Source organism: Nomascus leucogenys, chromosome 22a (assembly GCF_006542625.1).
Source record: "Nomascus leucogenys isolate Asia chromosome 22a, Asia_NLE_v1, whole genome shotgun sequence".
In the NCBI taxonomy this organism is placed as follows: domain Eukaryota; kingdom Metazoa; phylum Chordata; class Mammalia; order Primates; family Hylobatidae; genus Nomascus; species Nomascus leucogenys.
In genome coordinates this window covers 28,273,060-28,286,667 of record NC_044402.1, presented here as the reverse complement: position 1 = coordinate 28,286,667, position 13,608 = coordinate 28,273,060, and the positions used below count along the sequence as shown (strand labels likewise).

The window sequence follows — 13,608 nt, the reverse complement described above, 5'->3', positions numbered from 1 at the left end:
GGCCTTATATAACCGACTCCAGCACAAAAATATAATGAGGATTTAAGTGCATTTTCAAAGTAATTAAGGCCGGGCGTGGTGGCTCATGCCTGTAATCCCAGCACTTTGGGAAGCCAGGGTGGGCAGATCACCTGAGGTCAGCAGTTTGAGATCAGCCTGGCCAACATGGTGAAACCCCGTCTTTACTAAAAATAGAAAAATTAGCCAGGCATGGTACGTGCCTGTAATCCCAACTACCCAGGAGGCTAAGGCAGGAGAATCGCTTGAACCCAGGAGGCGGAGGTTGCAGTGAGCCGAGATCACGCCACTGCACTATACCTGGGCAACAGAGCAAGACTCCATCTTGGAAAAAAAAAAGTAATTAAGATCATGCCTCAAACTTTCTAAATGAAAAATTCATGCTATTATATTTTCTATAATGTGGCCAAATGAAACTAAAAAGCTCCATAGATATCCTGTCCTAGAATTTAACTCACATTTTGTACAAAAAATCTGGAAACAGTATGACTGTCTAGTAATAGAAAAATAGTTAACATGATAGTATGTCCTGGGATAGAATATTATACAGCCATAAAAAATGTTTCAGAGCATTTTTTTAGCAACATCGGAAAAGGCTCATGAAATGCTGATGCTGAAAATGGCTACCATTTATTACCAGGCACTGTTCTAAGCATTGGGCAAGTCTTATCTCATTTAACCATTATTACAGCTCTATGCCGTAGGTACTATGGTTATCCCCACATTACTTACAAGGAAATTGAAGTTAAGTAATTTGCTCAAAGTAACACAGCTTATGAGTTGGGGAGATGGAATTCAAACCAAGGCCGCTAAATAAATGCTCCCAGGGTAGAGACTATATAAATCCAATTATGCCAATTATGTAGACAAGTAGAGAACTCTTACAAATGAGTCTGTATAACCCCAATTGGATAAAATATGACCAATTTATAGTCATATGCCACATAAAGACATTTTGGTCAACAACAAACTGCATATATGATGGTTGTCCCATAAGATTATAATACCATATTTTTACTATACTATTCCCATGTTTAGATATGTTTAAGTTAATACAAATACTTACCATTGTGTTCCACTGTGTTCCAACTGCCTGCAGTGTTCAGTACAGTAACATGCTATACAGATTTGTAGTCTAGGAGCAATCAGCTATACCATGTAGCTTAGGTGTGTGGTAGGCTGGACCACCTAGGTTTGTGTAAGTACATACTTTGATGTTCACCCAACGATCAAATCACCTAATGACCAATTTCTCAGAAGGTATCCCCCTGATGCATCACTGTACTTACAAAGAGATTTAGAATTAGCATTTAGAGGAAAAATTATTTTGCTTGCATTATGGCTGCTTCTTTTGAGTGGTATTTGCTTTGTTCCTCAGAAAAAAAAAATTAGGGATAATGGTATTAAGAATATTCAAGAAGCTAAAAAGTTTTGGTGCTCATAAAGAAATTAAAATGAAGTCTACATTCCTGAGAAAAAGCTCGATATCGTCCATCCAGCCTGGATTTGCTCAAGGAAGTTAAGGTTCTATGATGCTCATGTGTGTACTCTGTGTAGATGTGTGGTAGGAGAGCGGTCTTTGTGTGTCTGTTTTACAAGAGCAATTATGATTAAAATTCCTACAAGAAAAATTATTTATTTATCATGAGTACAGTCCATGGCCCCTTTTCCCATTGAAATGTTTGTTTTGACAATGGAGATTTTTATACCATGAGATTTCCTAAGAACACAGGTATCCAATTATAGCAGAATGTTTTATGTTAAAACATTCAGATAAACACTTAATCTTCTGGGATTACATGTAGCTTTTGTTTTCTTTTTTATACTTTTCTATATTTTCCAATTTTATAAATGCTATGCTTTAAAAACATTCTAAAACAGAGACCTAGACATGTTAACAAGACATTAAACTGCACGGCAGGAAGGGCCACTGGAGATTATTTAGTCCAATCCCCTCAATTTACAGATGAGGAAACAAGATGAAAGGCTAAGTGATCTGGCCAATGACAAAGCCAGACACCTTCATCCCTTGGCCCAATGTACTTTCCCTATACCACCATCACGTTTCACACCTCCACACATGGGCTCTAAGTACATAATACTAGCTTAACAGAGGCTTTAAGAGATTGGCCCTTCTCTCCCTTTGCACAGTGTAGATGTTCTGGTCACCATGTCTGTAACTGTAGTGTCTTCTACATGACACCTGCAGCAATTTATCACCACATGAGAACAGAGAACAGCTAGTTGTCTCTGCCCTGGGTGTACATGACTTAGAATAATCTGGACAGCTTAAAACCAGACCAAAAATGCATAATGCATGGGCCTCATCCTACATCAATTAAATCATAATCTCTGCAGTGGAGTGCAGAATTTTTAAAAATCTCTCCGTTGATTCTAAGTGCAGCCAGGGCTGAAAACCACTGGGCCAGACATGAATGGAGAACTAAGGATAGGAAACTGACACTAAAATCCAATACCCTGTAATATGGTTTGGCTCTATGTCCCCACCCAATTCTCATCTTGTGGCCCCCTAATTCCCACGTGTTGTGGGAGGGACCCGGTGGGAGATGATTGAGTCACGAGGCGAGGTCTTTCCCATGCTGTTCTTGTGATAGTGAATGGTTCTCACAAGATCTGATGGGTTTTTTTTATTTCTTTTGAGATGGAGTCTCACTCTTTTGCCTGGGCTGGAGTGCAGTGGCGCAATCTCAGCTCACTGCAACCTCTGCCTCCCTGGTTCAAGTGATTCTCCTGCCTCAGTCTCCTGAGTAGCTGGGATTACTGGTGCGTGCCGTCAAGCCCGAGTAATTTTTTTGTATTTTTAGTAGAGATGGGGTTTCACCATGTTGGCCAGGCTGGTCTCAAACTCCTGACCTAAAGTGATCCGCCCACCTCAGCGTAAGCCACCGCACCTGGCCAGAGATCTGATGGTTTTTAAAATCGTTTTTAAAATGGGATTTTCTCTGCACAAGCTCTCTCTTTGCCTGCCGCCATCCACATAAGATGTGACTTGCTCCTCCTTGCCTTCCGCCAGGGTTGTGAGGCCTCCCCAGCCATGTGGAACTGTAAGTCCAATTAAACCTCTTTCTTTTGTAAATTGCCCAGTCTCGGGTATGTCTTTATCAGCAGCATGAAATTGCACTAATACACACTGAGTCACTTTCTAGCAACTAAAAGGGAAATAAAAATAAAGCATTTGGAGAGACACAACTTTTTGCAAAGAACAAATCTTTGCAAAGTAAAGATTCCATGCTTTTTGCCTCTGTTCACTGTCCTTGGTCATAATTATTGCCTCCAAACTGGTTCCTTGTGAGCTATCACATTTCCACTAAAGTTACCTTTCTAAACTAGAGATCTAGTCATAATCATAATAATTTTGATTGCCTCCCTAATGTCTGTGGAGCAAAGTCAAATCTACTATAACACAGGCCTCTCCCCAATATGGCCCCACCAACCTCTTCAGCAGCCTGCTTCTCCCTCTCAGGCACCATCCACTGCAGCCACACAAACACTCCTTAACATGGACACAGCATCATTCACTCATTCAGATGATACTCACATGGCTAATCTTTCATAAGCACTTCACATTGTTATCTCATTTAATCCTCACAACTGCCCTTTGATGGAGAGAGGTACTACTCATTTTCCCCAACTTAAAGAAGAGGATACAGGCTGGGCGCGGTGGCTCATGCCTGTAATCCCAGCACTTTGGGAGGCCGAGGCAGGTGGATCACGAGGTCAGAAGATCGAGACCATCCTGGCTAACAGGGTGAAACCCCATCTCTACTAAAAATACAAAAAATTAGCCGGGCATGGTGGCGGGTGCCTGTAGTCACAGCTACTCGGGAGGCTGAGGCAGGAGAATGGCATGAACCCAGGAGGTGGAGTTTGCAGTGAGCCGCGATCACGCCACTGCACTCCAGCCTGGGTGACAGAGTGAGACTCCATCTCAAAAAAAAAAAGAAGAAGAGAATACTGAAGCACAAGAAGATGAACTTGTCCAAAGTGACACTCTATATGAAAGCAGGCTTCACACCCAGATCATCTAGTCTGGTTCCCAGGTCTGTGTTCATAAATACCACACTTTACTCATCACCCATCCCATAGCAGGCACCATGCTAGGCAATTGAGCCTTCCAGGAGCTAGCAAGCAAGTACCAAAGAGATGGCAGGAAGTAAGCACACATAGTTCCATATGAGAAGGTTTACCACGTAGGCATGTGGAAGGTGCCACCAAGCCTCTCATCAGAGGGGCACCCCACCCAGTACCATGGAGAGATGGGACATGGTTGTCACTGAAGAACACCTATGCTGATGCCTAGAGAAGCTGGAGTTAGCCAGAGAAAAGAGAAGGGTGCAAGGCTAGGAAGAATGTTTCAAGCGGGGGGAACAGGATGAGCAAAGGACAGAAGGCAAGAGAGTGAACTGTCATGGCGAACAGCGTTGCTGCCGTACAAGTGCGGAAAAGGCTCACTGACCTGCTGCTGACGGGCACCAATGCCCTCGGGGTAGAGGTGCCTGTGGGAGTGCAGATAGCCGATGGCCATCCGGAGGTTCTTCACAGTGATCACAGAGCCGTAGGCCAGGTCTGGGAGGAAGGGAGACAGCAGAGGGGTGAGCTGGCACAGTGCTAGAGGCTGCCCCTGCCTAAGAGGAGCCTCGGAAGCCACAGGGCTCACTAACCCTCTGCGAGACTCCCCTGGGCCCCAGACTGAAGCCCAGCTGCCTTCTCACTCCCACGGAGCCGACTCAAGACAGAGTTCATCACAGGGCCCACTTACTCCCCTCCCTCCTGAGGGCTTCAGAAGAAGCTGGTGTTAACACTGTCATTATCAAAGCACTATGTGTAACAGCAAAAGATGAAAAACAACTTGTCCTTCTCAAGGTCTCCACATGGATTCAATGGAATAAAGAAGGAAGAAGCATTTTCTGTCTGCGCCTGGAATGTTCTCCAAGATACAGCATTTTGACAAACCGCTTTTTTCACTCTACATTCTTTCGTGCCTTTTGAATCTAGTACCATATGAAATAACTGTTCAATTGTGTTTTGTTTTACTCTGAATTAAAAAACAAAAACACAGAAAACCACTTCCCAAGAGCATCCCCTCCTCCTATAGCCCTGAGTTCTTGAGAAGCCTCTTTTCCTTAATACTGTCCCTCTTCCCTCTTCCAATCTGCTGGAATGACCTGCTTCTGTTTTTCCTTCTTCATTCAGTGGACCAGAAGAATTACACACTGTATCCAAAGGTGGAGGAGGCCTGCCTGTGGCCCAGGAAGAGCCCTGTCTACAAGGAAGATGGCTTCACACACTGACAAGTATAGGACAGTGGGCAAGTGCCCCACAAAGGCGTGACAATGTGTGACACAGTGGGAGTGGTGGGAACTCGGAACAGGACAAATTCTCTCCCAGGGAGTAAAGAGAGGACGACTTGATCAAAGAGATGACAGCTGAGCTAGGCCTTTAAATAATGAGCAGGAATTTGCTAAACTCCACAGCTGTGTTCTTCTGAGTTCTCAGGCAGGCCAACCTCGGCAGCCCTGCACATGGCTGACCACCTTTATTTCTTGAAATGCTCTCTGTTCCCGCTTCTCGACCGCACACTCTCTCAAGGGCTGCTCCTCCACAGTCTCCTCTCCTAATTCCTCCTCCTCTTTCATTCCCCAGTGATCTGACCTCAGCCCTATTCTTTTCCTCTTTCTACAGTTTCCTTACAAATCACAGCTACTGCCACAGCATCAATTACCATTTTACTTGTCTGATTCCTCCTTTGAAAGCATCAGCCCCAAATCCCACTGGCCCCATGGCAACAATTACCCCAAGCAGCTCACTATCAACCCCTCTACTGTGGACTTCAGTATCTGCCCTTCCAACCCAACTTCTTCTCCTGCTTCCCTATTTCTCATTCTTCCCAGTCTGGGAGAGTCCGCTGCATTTTAGGCACTGTGCAAAGTCCTGGAAAGACTAAAATGAGTAAGATGCAGTCTCCGCCTCCAGGAAGCAATCACCTGCACTCAAGTCCTTAGTGACATCTTTCTTCCTTTCTTGCTGTGTCCAGATCTCCCTTGTATATGCCCATCTGCCTTATCCTGTGGCTGCCCCACCATACCCAGCTCAGGTTCCTGCAATAGCTTCCCAGAGGGCTTCTCTTGCCTACAGTTCTGTCCCTTCCCCACTCAGCCTCGACTCTCCCACCCATGTCATCTCCCTACAGCACAGCCTTCCTGGCCTCCTGGCTGCTCAAAGAGCTCCACTAGGTCTGTTTGAGGAAGTCAAATACCTCATCCAGACACCTCAAACCCTCATAGTCTGGGCCCAGCCTAACTTGCACATTTATCTTCCAGTAGTCTTCTGCATATAACCTGTGCCTCGAGTTTTACTCTGTCCTCAGCTTTGATCATGTCATCCCTCCTGCCTGAGATGCCCTCTCCTCTATCTGTTGAAAGCCACACATCCTTCCAGGGCCTGACTCCAAGGCAACCCACATCACGTACCTCTGATGCCCTTAACCGCCCAGCAGCCATGCTCCTTCACGCCTGTCAATCCCCAGAGCTGTGCTCCCTCTTAATGTACTTAACGCCTCCGGCCACACCGTGTGGAGCTCCTCTACACCAGGCTGCCTCTCTGGAGGGTGAGCACGTGCTCCACTACCATCTGTCATAGATGAATGGATGCAACACTCAGAAAGTGGTGCGGGAAACTGACAACTGGCTCTGAAGGGCCTGGTGCTGTCACCATATTCTCTCTGAGTGACCTTCCCACAGAGCTGGCTTGGAGAGCCACCAAAGAGAAGTCATTCTTTAGGGTCAGAGAGCTTGCTGCTCAGGATGTCTTCCTCTTCTCTGTCCTGATTCACTCTCGAGTATTTTTACCAGATCTATCTGGGTCTTTCTCCCCCCATGCCATCACAGGCTAAAATAACACAAGCCATCATATTTGTCTTTTCCAGTTCGACTCCCAGGAAGCCCCTCTGCCTTCTACCTTTGTAAAGGCCCAGAGACACTCACGTTCAGGGATGGAAGCATTGTGCAGGTTGTTCCCTGAAAGCCGGGCCTGGAAGGCAGAACTGAAGAAACCGTCACCAGGGCCACTGTGGGGAGAGGAAGAGCAGAAGAGACCAAGTTAAAGGAGTGGAAATGTGATTTCCCAGGAGCGCTGGGAAGAGCTCTGCTCAGTTAGTTTAAGGGAAGTAGAATCAGATCATGGGACAGAGGTGGGTGACGGAGTTGGAGAAATTGGGGTCCAAATCCCAACTCAGCCACTTACTAGCTGTGTGACCTTGGGCAAGATAACCTTGTTTAGCCTTAGTTCCTCATTTATAAACTAGAGATTTAAAGAAACCAAGAGAAGTCGCAAGTGATTGTGATTAAATGAGATACTGTATACAAAATGCAGAACACAGTTCCTGATTCTCAGTAGCTACTCATTAAGTGGGAGCTGTTGCTGCCGGAGTTATTGTTATTGTTACCCTCACTCCTACTGCACATCTTACTGTGGCCTATCCCTGCTAAGTACAGGGGACTCTGTTTAGAGATAAGGGACAATTTGGCTATAAGGAAAATAGCTTCTTCCTTCAGGTTAGGGTGCTGGCCTTTCTGAGCCCTTAGCATATACCCAAAGGATAGAACATAGCGGGAAAGAAACAGGAAAAAGCCCCTGGGGTCCCTCTCCCATCATTTTAACCACAGACCCAGAAAATCACCCGGCCCCTCCACAGGCTTAGGAGCAAAAGGAAAACCAGACGCAAGATGCTGCAAAGGCTCTGTCCGTACCTTTTACTCAGCACCATGAAGTGAACAGCAAAGATGGCTGTGTAGAGAGCCAGGGGCAGCACTATGAGGCACAGGACACGAGCAGTCAGGTGTTTTCCCATAGTCACCTGCAAACAGAGGCCAGCGTGGGGTGCTAGGCATGTGAGACCTCTTTATTCCCTAGGCACTGTGCATGCATTATATATAGCTTCTAATATGTAGTCGTAACCATAAAAAATGGCCAAGAGGAGAGAAGAATATGTGGAAACCCTAAGCCTTTCTGTAACACCCACCACCCAAGCACTACACAAGATAAACATGGGCCAGCCCTCTGCTACCTCTCCAGGCTCTACACCCAAGACTCCAGGATGTCACTGTGCCAAGGACAAGGCACTGCCTGCATCTGCAACATAGATGCTCATCAGTCCCCTCCATGTTCCAGGGACACTAACTTTGAACTTTGAACTTTCCCAGTGCTTCCTCTACTGTCCCAGCCCAACCCATCACATGGCTAATGGTTCCTTATCTTAACTTCACGGCTTCCTCTCAGCGGCCTTCCTGGATTGCCTGGGACTGGCCGAGTGCCCTTTTCTGTGCTCTCCCGGCACTCCTGGCTGACTGTAACTGCCTGCTTCCTTATTTCTCTCTCTCCATTGACCACAGAGGGTGGGGACCATCTTGTATTCATCTGTATATTCCATCACCTCACACACAGTGGATGGTCTTTACATCTTTTCTGAATGAATGAATGAATGAATAAACTTGTTAGGAGCTGGTTCAGAGGTGATGGAGCAGCACCACAGCAGAGTGATGGCCTGGGGCCAACCGAACCCGGGCGTGACTCCTAGATACACCTCTCACTCCCTGATGGCTTGGGGAAGTCACTACCTCTGTAGGTTTTGATTTCCTCGTTTGAAAACCAGGGTAATAACTCCCCACCTCATAGGACTATTATGAGGGGTAAATGAGATAATGGAGGTAAAGCATTTTGCATAGTGCCTGGCACAGAATCAGCCCTTAATAAATAATAAACTGTAAAGGCCCTTACTGGCCTCCAAATATGGAGACTGTGGGCCAGGAAATGAAAATGGTGAGTTCAGGCCAGGCTCGGTGGCTCGTGCCTGTAATCCCCACACTTTGGGAGGCCAAGGTGGACGCATCACTTGAAGTCAGGAGTTTGAGAATAACCTGGCCAACAGGGTAGAACCCTATCTCTACTAAAACTACAAAAATTAGCTGGGCATGGTGGTATGTGCCTGTAATCCCAGCTACTTGGGAGGCTGAGACAAGAGAATTACTTGTACCCAGGAGGCGGAGGTTGCAGTGAGCCAAGATCGGCCCACTGCACTCCAGCCTGGGTAACAGCGAAACTCCATCTCAAAAAAAAAAAAAAAAAAAGGACAGACAGACATTATAAAACAAATGCAAAAAGACACTTCCAAGAATGTTAATCCATCCTCTCCCTTGAACCCTATCCAGTCCTCAGCCGGGCCCACTCCCTGATGTCCTGCTGTCTGCGGAGGGTGGGGGGGTCCAACCCACCTGGGACCCAGAACACAGCCACTCTGCCACCTGCAGCAGAGACAGAGAAGGCCACCGGCTCCTACTCAGCAACATCAGGGAGCAAAAACATTTCCACAGCAAATGCTTGGGTGCTCACCAATGAAAGACTGAGGTCTCCGAACAGGTACCAAAGGTCTGCAATGGTGTTCAGCCCCACTTGAAGGATGATAAAGAGGCCAACAAACTTGACCCCTAAAGCACCAGCAAGACTAACGCCAGTCAGGCTGAGCCAGAACCACCAGGGGGCAGAGAAGGGCCTGAAAATCAACAAGACGGAGTTCAATTTGGCAGCTGGAACCAAAGCCAAATGCAAGCGCAGCAGGGGACAGAGCAGTTCTCAGACTTGGAGTGGCTGTGCTGTGCCCTGTCTTGGGGGCTCTTAGCCTTCTTAGCCTCAAGGGACCATGGCGTGGCTCCATGGAGGAGGCGGCTATGAAACCCCTGGAACGGCAGGCAAAGCACAGTCTGAGTGCGCAGGGTATTTTTCTGGGGAGAGTGTCCTTAGTGCTCCTGGCTAAGCACAGGGCTCAGGGTAAGCGGGGGCTCCTTCTTCATGAATGACCAGTCAGGCAGGAGTTAAAGGAGAATCCTTAGGTGCCCCTGGACTCAGGCAGCCCTCTCCTTTGTGTCATCTCTGCCCCTGTCGAAGGCAGCATTTACCGAGTGCTTACTATGTATGTGTCAGGCACCATTCCAAGTACGATGCATATATTAACTCTTCTAGCCATCACTACAGCACACAGAGGATCCTGTCACTAGGTCCTCTTTTTGCACAGGAGGAAATCGAGATACAGAGAGGTGGAGTAATACAGCTAGCAGGCAGTGGGGCAGTTTTAACCCAGGCAATCGGGTCAAGGTTAGTGCTCTTAACCATTTTGCTATTCGTATAGCACCTAGTACTCTACACTGTGATTCTCTGGCTCTCTGGCTGCCTCCTCTGCCAGAGTGAATATTCCTTAACAGCCAAGCCCAACAGAGCTCAGTACCTCCAGCTACCAGCATAGTACCTGGTACACAGTATGTACTCAAGAAATGGTAGATGGAAGTGGATGTGGCATAAGTACAACAACCAAAGCCAGAGTGGGCTGAATCACAGATCAGGTTTGATTAGCACAATGGAGCTTAATGGGCCTGGCTATACAAAGTTAACTTCCAGAAGAGCCTACGAGGGCCAACTCTTCTGGTTTGAATAGAATGAATGACTTATTCTACTTTTTCAGAAGTAGAAGGATGATCTGGAAAAGACTATTCTGGAAGTAGACCGGACCCTCCAAGTCAGCTTTAGAACTGACCAGGACCTGGAAGGATCCTCTTGGCTGGTATGGGCCATTCAAGCCAAACTTTACATACGCTATTCCCATCATTAGGTCAGGACTGGATGCAACCACTGACGGCAGGGAGACAGTTTCCAGGCAGTGTCTACCCTGGTGCCCTCCCTTCTAGGACAGAGTATGTGAAGGACAGCCCTGTCCCGGGATTTCCTAACCAGCACTGGTTACAAGAGGTGGGTGGGGAAAGCATTAGGACCCCTCCAAGATATCCCAAAACTCCTACCCAATTATACTCCATTGTAAACATGATAATAATAATATGCTTGAAAAAGACAACTGATATTTTCTCAGTCTCGAATATGGCAAAAATAAAATCATCTGTAGAAAACTTTTTAAAATCTATTTTATGATCTAAAATGGACAATCTAAGTTAAAAAAACAAACAAACAAACAAAAAGTATGCTTGCCTTAAACTCAGCTTCAAGACAAGTCTCTGGGCACCCGCTCTGGCCCTGGCCATTACAGAAATTTTGGAGCTGCCACAGCTTCTGACCCTCCCTTCCCGGGGATAGAGTTTCTGACCTGTCAGCGCAGGAGTTGTACTTGACCATGCTCAGCATGGCAGCCATGATGAAGAACATCAGGATGGGGTCAAGGAGGATGTACTGGGACAGAGTGAGGCATCCCGTGTCTGAAAAACACGAGCTCACTGGTGAAAAGGCGAGGTAAGAGAAGGGCCCCCTGAAAAACAAACACCCCAGCAGTAGGAAACAGTTCCTCTTGCCACTTAATTGAGTGTAAGCACTTGTGCAGTCAGGACTAGAGTCAACACTGAGTCATCAGGGAGGTGGAAGGCCACAGCTCTGGGAGACATCAAAGCCCAATGACAAGAAGCAGTAACTCACACTGCCTCTAGGCCCTCAACCCAAGAGAGGATCATGTCATTCACTCCCTCAGACCATCCCTGAGATGAGGGGTCTTCCTCATTTCCACCATCAAAAAGGGAGTCCTGCCACTCTGCTCATGTAACCGCAAACTATCTACACCTATGATAGAATCTTATCATTTTACATGAAGTCTCTCTTGGGGGGTCGATTCTCCAGACAGATGGCAGAGTGATCTTCTTTTTTAACGTAAATCCTTAAATCTCATTATATCATGCCCCTGCTTAAACCCTCGAATGTCTTCCAACCTCACTCAAAGTAAAAAGTTCTCATGACAACTGCCAGAGTCTGTGCGGTCTCCCTACCCATCCAACCTCATCTCCCAACACCCTCTGCCTCACTCACTCTGCCCTCGCCATGCCAGCCTTTTTACTGGATTTGAACCCACAGAGCTCCACACCGGAACTACAGTATGTGCACCTCCCCCTGCCTGAATGCTCTTCCCTCAGATCTCTGCAGGGCCTGATCCTTTGTCTCACTCAGGTCTCCGCTCAAAGCTTCCCTCTCAGAAGTTCTTTCCTGACTACCCTGTCTAAAATAGTACTGATCTTCATTATTCCATCCCTTACCCTGCTTTATTTTCTACATTGCACTTGTGGCTTAGGCCATCACATGACAGACTTATTCATTTACTTGTTTATTTACTGTCTGCCCCACGATGGGGTAAGCTCAATGAGACCAGAGTGACTCATCAGTGTATCCTCTGAGACTAAGAAAAGTGGCCGGGAGCAGGGTGGGTGCTTGAGAAATAACTATTGAATGAAAAGTGCATAAATGACTAAATGAATGAATAACTGAAGATGGAAATTCAAGATACAAGGAAAAAGCCACCAGTCCTCTATAGGGAAAGCCAATAATCTTGCAATCTCTCTGTCAAAACAAAGCAACATATCTGTCAAACCCCTAAAGTACCCCATTTAAATTGGTCTAGACTTCTTTAAATGTTAAGCTCCACAAGGCCATGAATTCACTTTCATAGGAACAAAGCTAGCAACAGGATCAACTTCTACGATGAACTCTCATTTATCCATGTGAAGATTATTATCCAAGTTCCCATTTTGCTATCTCTTGCCACCCAGCTACTTCTGCATTTACCTTTATATTCAGTTGAAATTAGTTTAGGAATGCAAACTAATCTTAAGAGAAGCAAAATTAGAATTAGAAGCTTCCTTCAAAAACACACATACTCACATACAAATCTATCTTATTACCCATTCCAAACTCAACTGTGAATAACTTGGAGGTAAATCTATTCCTTGGAATTACTCACGCCGATTCTCCCCTCCAATAATATAAAGGCTTGTTATATATAACTATTGATATACATTAAGTATTACTAGTGAATGAGATTTATAGTACATTTTACCCAATCCTAAAATTAATTGAACTGGACCCACAGATAGGGCCCTTGAACATACTGATTTTCAGCTACATTCACAGGGTGGCCCCCCATTTCCCAAAAGCCATGGTATGGCTAAGACAACTTACCAAAGGTGAGGAGGGCAGCGGTGAGCAGTGCTGCCGAGAGGGACTTGGACAGATCCAGTACAGTGAGGTAGGCAAAGGGGACCAGCCAGGAGCCGAGAAATGCACAGAACTGTAGGAGGAATAGAGAAGCTGTCAAATAACAAGCTGAGCTGGGTCAGGGACCTACTGGACTCAGTACAACCTAACATTTAAGACAGGGGACCTGATGAAGGCATGACTTTGGTAACCTAAAGTCACCTAGGATATCTATAACTAAGAAAAGAGTATTGTAATAGTGAAGAGCCAAATCAAGCAATATACATGTTCCCATTGTGCACTGACATGAAATCAGCAAAGTTCAGCCAGGAAGGTGTGGGTAGGAGAGAGGGAGAAAAGCAACCAAGTAGCTACACACCAGGAAAAGAGAGAAGGGAAGAAAATGAGTGTTATTAACACACAGATAGTAATTGATAGCCATTAGCTTCTATTACACAACTGTAGGTACAAGTTGAGAAAGACCCCTCTGAAGGTATTTCAGAGAATTTTAAGGAACCCCTAGTTCTTTTCTTCATTTACACCAGAAACCAGTCTTTAATC

General features: G+C 46.0%; 1 protein-coding gene across 3 annotated transcripts in view; it reads right to left on the bottom strand.

Moving 5' to 3' along the window:
* Positions 1–13,608, bottom strand: part of POMT2 (protein O-mannosyltransferase 2) — a 46,122-nt gene that overhangs the window by 17,061 nt on the left and 15,453 nt on the right. For all 3 annotated transcript variants that reach the window (XR_004027697.1, XM_030802268.1, XM_030802269.1), the window contains 6 exons: positions 13,033–13,141; positions 11,183–11,291; positions 9,427–9,586; positions 7,788–7,894; positions 7,023–7,105; positions 4,496–4,605 (listed from right to left, as the gene is read on the bottom strand). Coding sequence is in view for 2 of the 3 variants with exons in the window: in XM_030802268.1 (XP_030658128.1) it covers positions 4,496–4,605; positions 7,023–7,105; positions 7,788–7,894; positions 9,427–9,586; positions 11,183–11,291; positions 13,033–13,141 (678 nt within the window). In the remaining variant the exon portion in view is untranslated. The remainder of the gene's footprint in view (positions 1–4,495; positions 4,606–7,022; positions 7,106–7,787; positions 7,895–9,426; positions 9,587–11,182; positions 11,292–13,032; positions 13,142–13,608) is intronic.